Raw genomic sequence first — 7,172 nt, 5'->3', positions numbered from 1 at the left:
AAGTTTTTTTTTTCCAAATTTTTTTTTTTTTTTTTTTTTTTTTTTTTTTACATTTGATGATTCTTCGTTTCATCAGATTGATGAATCAATCAATCCCTAAATGTTTCTAGGTTAAAAGCTCGACGAAGAAGAACAAAAGCTCAGAAGAGACCGAGAAGCTACCGTATGTTCACGTTAGAGCTCGTCGTGGTCAAGCAACCGATAGCCATAGCTTAGCAGAACGAGTAATCTTTCAATCTCACTAATTTTGGTCTTTAATCAGCTGATTAATAGTCGCTAATTTCATCACTAATTATTATTTGGGATCATAGGCAAGAAGGGAGAAGATAAATGCACGAATGAAGCTGCTACAGGAACTGGTCCCAGGCTGTGATAAGGTTTGTCTCTTAGATCAATTTGTTAATCAATCATTAGGTCTTCATTTTGTGTTTAAATACATAAATATTTCTTTAATTGATTCACTCATAAAGTAAGGATTTATAATTAGACGATGTAGTTTGTTGGTAAGGGTCTTTATCCTTCCACACCTACTTTTTTCTTCTTCCCCAATTGCTTAATTACTTTTTTATTAAGAAAAGTATTTTTTTCTGGTGTGCTAATGTGGTCTGTTGGGTAATTGTGTAATGCCTTAAGCGAGAGAGATCTCAGCTTTTTTTTTTTTTTTTTTTAATTTTTATCGTGTGGGGAGAAATATCTCACGGCTACACTTAGCTTTAAGGTTAACTTAGTCACACGGAAGTGATAGGACCGAGTTTTATCGAATTCTTTTTTCCTCATCTCAAAGTGTGTTCATTGAGCTTGAAGATTAGTCAATAAATGACGAGAATGACCTTAGGAAGTGGGGATGCTAGCTGTAATGTGCCATTAAGGTTTTGGGTTTAGGGGACATATTTTGGTGGAAAGATCAAGATCAAAGTGTGTTTTGGGGTCCATCTTTTGATTATAAGTGGGGGAAAAAGTTGCTAACTTTTCTATGGAAGGTGAGGAAGGGGTAGTATCGTCTCTAACAAGTTCGGTATCTATCAAGGAAATAAAAGACAATGACTCTTTTAGAAGGACGATTAAAGCAAATGATCCTTTACAAATATTGATATGCTTTGAGTCCCACATACCTAATTAGTTGGAAACATGATGTGACACTACCCCCCAGACAACTTAATTAATCATCCTCTGATGTTAGAAGTTAGCAGCAATTATTGGTGTGATGGAGATGATGAAATGGAACATCACTGTTTGTAAAACATTTGGATTCTATAGGTGAGCTGTTAGGACTTGATTGATTGTTCCGTAACCCCTAGAGTACTGATTACATTGAGATTGTAGATACTATTTATGTTAGCTTTAGATTAAAAGGGTCATTTTCTTGCTGTTTATTTCGGACAATCTTAACCCTTTTAGTGTGTGGCAGCATATCTACTTTTAATGAATCTTAAGCTTATCAGAAAGTCTTTGACCTGCAGATTCAAGGTACCGCGCTGGTGCTGGATGAAATCATTAACCATGTCCAGTCATTACAACGTCAAGTGGAGGTGAGACTTTACGTGGTCCAATTTTTGTTCTTAATACCTATATTGTTGTTCAACTAGCCTTAGGCACAACCTAAAGGTCAACTCAAAACAGTTTGAACAGGCATTGAATTGTGTGCCACAATCTCATGTATCTGTGAATTGTGTGTTCCACAGATGCTATCAATGAGACTTGCTGCGGTAAACCCAAGAGTCGACTTCAATCTCGACACCATATTGGCTTCAGAAGTAAGTATCTAAATCTCAAACAATATTTAGGTTAGGCCCTTCTAATTACTCTTCTTCAGGAATAAATAACTATTTCATGTGTTTCTCATTTAAGTAAACCGTACCTCTTTGAGTAGCTCTAGATTCTATTACAGAAAGAGAAACTTTGCGTATTTATTGATACAAACATTAATTTAGATCATTTTAGTGTAAGCCGTAGGAGATTCAACGTCTACTCTCATGAAGGTAACTCAGGGAAAAATAAATACACAACACACATACACACACACCGTGCAAATTATCGTACACAAAGAGCTTAGCGTGTCAAAAACTCGGACCACCTTTGGTTCTGTAAACCTTTCTGTGTCTCCTGTGACTTATGTCGGATGTGTATTTGATGAGCTCTGATAACATTTTACAAATAAAACAATTCAATAATTTCTGTGGGTCTCTTCCAACATCTTGTTGTTTCAAAGTGACCTATCTAATTTCATGATCACCTGTGGATTCTCATCAAAACTTTTGGACCAAAGTAAATAAATGCTTTATCTCTCTTTCTTCTTACAGCTTGTACCGCCATTAAATAGCCAGGGACCCTCTCATTAAACCTTGTTCTTTTAGGATAATAATAGCACAGCAACAATAGTTGACTACTTTGACTAGATCAAGATCTCTCTATGAATGATCCCTTAGCTGATATCTTTTCCGGTAACGGCTTTGGTTTTATTTCACAGAACGCTTCTTTAATGGACGGGAGCTTCAGTGGTACGGCAATGCAGCTTGCTTGGCCTCACCAAGCCTTAGAGACCGAACAGTCCTTTCATCAACGGCAACTGCAACCACCACCACCACCACCACAACAATGGCCTTTTGACGGCTTGAATCAGCCAGTATGGGGAAGAGAAGAGGATCAAGCTCATGGCAATGATCACAGCAATTTGATGGCTGTCTCTGAAAATGTAATGGTGGGTTCTGCTAATTTGCACCCAAATCAGGTCAAAATGGAGCTGTAAGTTGGGAAAACAGTAGTAGATCATGAATGTGTATATATATCGTATAAGCTCGTTTCTCTCTATATATATAATCTCATAAATATATATAAGAAACTAGATATCTGTTAAGAAGGTGTCGGTCATTTGTTTCAGAGAGACAAAACTGGTATATGATTATTTCTTATTTTTTTACCAGATTTCCACAATGTTGAATCTATAGAATTAATATAGGTCTTTGCACTGCTCAAGAGAAACTATTTTACTTCTAAGGTGTCACCAAAATTCAAGGATTCGGTAAAGACTTTATTAACTCTTTCGAAGTAGACCAACATGGTCATACAACATGCAACACCACCACTTTGAGATATGTGACTTGCTCTACACATCACTTCATCGGTTGACTCTCCAAGTAAATGGAGAACTAAAAAGATAATACATCTAGGTCTTGTTGAAGTGACCCCTGGTATTAATAAAAACTCTTTAAGAGTAATATCACACAAACTGCTGAAGGAGTTCTTAGTTTCAAATAAAAATTTGTAAAATAATAGCTTCCAAATTCCAATGAGGTCTACATATTCGTCTGTCTGTTTGGATAAAGATTAATCAGACCATAATAAGAAAAACACTATGGGCCGCAGGACTACGTTACTTAGCATATTATTGATCCTATTATTTTGCTATCTCGTCCAATCGCGTTCGTACACGTCACATTCGAAAATCCAACTTCCCGGCGGTTCTCTAACTCTTTCCGTTACCGATTTCGGCGCCACCGGCGATGGCATCAACTACGACTCCTCCGCGATTCAGTCAACCATCGACGCCTGCAACCGTCACTACGCATCGTCTTCCTCCATCTGCCGCGTCGTTTTCCCTTCCGGCACCTATTTGACCGCCAAGCTCCATCTCCGATCTGGCGTCGTTCTCGATGTCACGGAGAACGCGGTTCTTCTTGGTGGTCCGAGGATCGAGGATTATTATCCTGCGGATACTTCGTCGGATTGGTACGTGGTTGTGGCGAACAACGCGACTGACGTTGGAATCACCGGCGGAGGAGCGATCGATGGGCAGGGATCGAAGTTCGTGGTCAGATTCGATGAGAAGAAGAACGTGATGGTGAGCTGGAATCAGACTGGTGCTTGCTTGGGTGATGAGTGTAGACCTAGGCTTGTTGGTTTCGTTGATTCTAGAAACGTTGAGATCTGGAACATCACACTACGTGAGCCTGCTTATTGGTGGTTAGTTTTGAAAACTTCTGCTTTTGAGAATTTAGGCTTCTGTTCTGTGATTGCTCAATGTTCGATAATATAGTTAGAAGAGTAATCATAATGATTGAATGAGTCTCTGGTTTGATACTTCAACACTACTCATTGCAGCTTGCACATTGTGAGGTGCGAGAACACATCAGTTCACGATGTATCTATCCTTGGGGACTTCAACACTCCAAATAACGATGGAATCGACATTGAAGATTCCAACAACACTGTTATCACAAGGTGTCNACATCACACTACGTGAGCCTGCTTATTGGTGGTTAGTTTTGAAAACTTCTGCTTTTGAGAATTTAGGCTTCTGTGATTGCTCAATGTTTAATAATAGTTCGAAGACTAATCTCAAGATTGAATTTGGTTTGATACTCATTGCAGCTTGCACATTGTGAGGTGCGAGAACACATCAGTCCATGATGTATCCATACTTGGGGACTTCAACACTCCAAATAACGATGGAATCGACATTGAAGATTCCAACAACACTGTTATCACAAGGTGTCACATTGACACTGGAGATGATGCAATCTGTCCTAAGACTTACACTGGTCCGCTTTACAACTTAACCGCTACTGACTGTTGGATCCGGACTAAATCCTCAGCCATTAAACTAGGTAGCGCGAGCTGGTTTGACTTCAAAGGTCTTGTCTTTGATAACATTACTATTTTTGAATCTCACAGAGGCCTTGGCATGCAAATACGCGATGGAGGTATAAAAGTTTCTTCTTTTCTTTTGGCTGCTTAGTTATAACTCATAAAACTCATGTGATGTAACCCCAATATATGTGGCCTTTTGCAGGAAATGTGAGTGACATTACATTTTCGAATATAAACATTAGTACAAGATACTACGATCCATCATGGTGGGGAAGAGCAGAACCAATCTATATAACAACTTGCCCTCGTAGCCCATCTGCAAAGGAAGGCTCAATCTCGAATCTCCTATTCGTAAACATAACAACCAACTCTGAAAATGGAGTCTTTTTATCAGGTTCTCCAGACGGATTACTCTCAGACATAAAGTTCAAAAACATGAACCTTACTGTCAGAAGATGGAGTAATTACAGTGCAGGGCTTGTGGATTATAGACCTGGATGTCAAGGTCTCGTGAACCATAGCACCACAGCTGGGATCATAATGGAACATGTGAACGGGTTTAGCATCGAGAATGTTGACCTGAAATGGTCAGATGATGTGAATTCTGCTTGGAATGTTCCTCTCGAATTTAGACCTTCCACTGTAAATAATATCTCGTTTGTTGGTTTCAATTCTGGTCTTTTACACGAGATTGTTTGAGTCTGATTACGTTTTTGTTGGTGAACACAAGATTTGCTTGTATCATTATTATGTTTGGTTTAAGTAAGGATTTGGATTCTGATTTCTTTTTACTTGTGTTTAGAAGAACTAAACAATACGAGTACTTGTTTCCCCCTAAACGACAGCGTTTCCCTAATTCTGAGTTCCCTTATACGGTGTCGTTTCAGGAGTAATTTGTAGGTTTTGCACAGTCGCGTTTTTACTCGTTATCTCGTCCAATAGCTCAAAGAAGAAATCGGAATCACAGAAATGGCGTCGACGAAGCCATTGATCGTCGCAGCGAAGACGCTCCGAAACCGGATCCATTACCGATCCGGATCCACATCAGCTGGTCCAAGCCGGTGGGCGACAGCGGGACACGAAGAGCGACCCAAAGGATATTTCATGAACCGGACTCCGCCGCCTCCAGGACAGTCGCGGAAGTGGGAAGATTGGGAGCTGCCTTGTTACATCACAAGCTTCCTCACGATCGTTATCCTCGGTGTCGGACTCAATGCGAAACCCGATCTTTCAATCGAGACCTGGGCTCATCAGAAAGCTCTTGAGCGCCTCGAGATGGAGAAACTCGCGGCTGCTGGTGATTCATCCGATTAATCTCTGATCTTGGGATAGTTCATATGATTCGATGGTATGTGTGTTTGTGTTTGCCGGGGGAGTTGAGGAGATTTTTTTTTTACCCGTTTATGATGATGATCACTGAACACTAGTGACCTAGGGTTTCGTTTTGTTTCCCTTCTCCTCTTCCTTTTTAATCGTTAGTGTTCATAAAAATGTTCATGAAATAAGCCATCTTTTAACTCTTCTCTTGACGATGGTTTTGTGTAACTCACCTTAGATTTTTGATCATGTTTCAAAGCATTTTGCTGTCTCCAATCCTTTTTTGCTTATAACTTCTCAAATTTGATTACTTTTTGATCTTCCAGTTTATCTTGATGGTCTCTCAGATTACTTGGGGATAGTGTTTAACAGTAATCTGTTTTGCTGACATTGTGATTTATTTGTTTTGTGGAATTCTATAGCTCCTTATCTTATGACGCTGTGCAGTATAAAGCTATCTAGATTCCGGTTTCAACTTCGCATTAGTGAGTGTGTAAGGAAGGATAGTTCTGGACCTTCTGGTTAGGGAAAGTTTCTCCTTTGCTTTTCAAGTTATGAAAGCCTCGAAAAGGCAGGTTCATGACTATAGCTTAAGATTCTAGTTTGTATACATTCACGGAGTTAGGAAATCGGATGAGCAATTGTAGGATGTAACACACTGGATTCTTGTTATTTTATGTCCAAAGATATTGGGGTTAATTGAAGCTTTGAATGATTACTAAAGTATGCTTCCCATTTATAACCATTATGTGAGTTGCTGTGTGTGTTGAATTGCCAACTATTTACTTATATCAAGTGAGAGAGAACATTAGAGTGTTGATATCGGCTTTTTGGAAAACAGGTTTTGATGAACTAGATAAGTTCAGGGAGAGATAGGTGCAAGAGAATTACACTCATGTTGGATGGTGGAGTCTTAGAACATAGCAGTATACCTTATGTGTCTGCAGCAGGTTCAAATGAATAGATGTAGAACTAGAAACAATGAAAACATATACTGCAATTTTTGAAGATTGTTGATGCATCGTGAATTTCTAGGTAACTGTAGGTTCTGTGTTGGATTCCTAATTCTACTGATGAACATGGTGGCTGGCTTTTCTTAGTATTAGGTTTGATCTTTTCATCTCATTTTGGTTGCTTTGGATGCTTACTCTGTCTCACTCTCAGTATGATTATGTAATCCTTTTGTTCTCCTTACTTTTGGATCTGGAATTTCCAATCAGACTAGACCGAAGCCAAAACAGACTGATTATAGAACCGGAAAATCTAAA

General features: G+C 39.1%; 3 protein-coding genes across 3 annotated transcripts in view; all 3 read left to right on the top strand.

Annotated features, from left to right (window-relative positions):
• LOC104781692 (transcription factor bHLH60-like) overlaps positions 1 to 2,922 on the top strand; it is a 4,051-nt gene extending 1,129 nt beyond the window's left edge. The window contains exons 2-6 of the mRNA XM_010506418.1: positions 111 to 224; positions 312 to 377; positions 1,461 to 1,529; positions 1,683 to 1,754; positions 2,468 to 2,922. Coding sequence (XP_010504720.1) covers positions 111 to 224; positions 312 to 377; positions 1,461 to 1,529; positions 1,683 to 1,754; positions 2,468 to 2,746 — 600 coding nt within the window. The 3' untranslated portion in view covers positions 2,747 to 2,922. The remainder of the gene's footprint in view (positions 1 to 110; positions 225 to 311; positions 378 to 1,460; positions 1,530 to 1,682; positions 1,755 to 2,467) is intronic.
• Positions 3,208 to 5,372, top strand: LOC104781691 (probable polygalacturonase). The gene is given in 4 exon segments (XM_010506417.2): positions 3,208 to 3,960; positions 4,369 to 4,700; positions 4,790 to 5,268; positions 5,270 to 5,372. Coding segments are annotated over 4 exon segments (1,503 nt in total). The 5' UTR covers positions 3,208 to 3,352; the 3' UTR covers positions 5,354 to 5,372.
• On the top strand, positions 5,478 to 6,214 carry LOC104781690. The gene has a single exon (XM_010506416.2). It carries the CDS (start codon positions 5,557 to 5,559, stop codon positions 5,899 to 5,901), a length of 345 nt encoding a protein of 114 aa, XP_010504718.1. The 5' UTR covers positions 5,478 to 5,556; the 3' UTR covers positions 5,902 to 6,214.

Source organism: Camelina sativa, chromosome 4, assembly GCF_000633955.1.
Source record: "Camelina sativa cultivar DH55 chromosome 4, Cs, whole genome shotgun sequence".
In the NCBI taxonomy this organism is placed as follows: Eukaryota; Viridiplantae; Streptophyta; class Magnoliopsida; order Brassicales; family Brassicaceae; genus Camelina; species Camelina sativa.
This window is presented reverse-complemented; position numbering and strand designations above follow the sequence as displayed.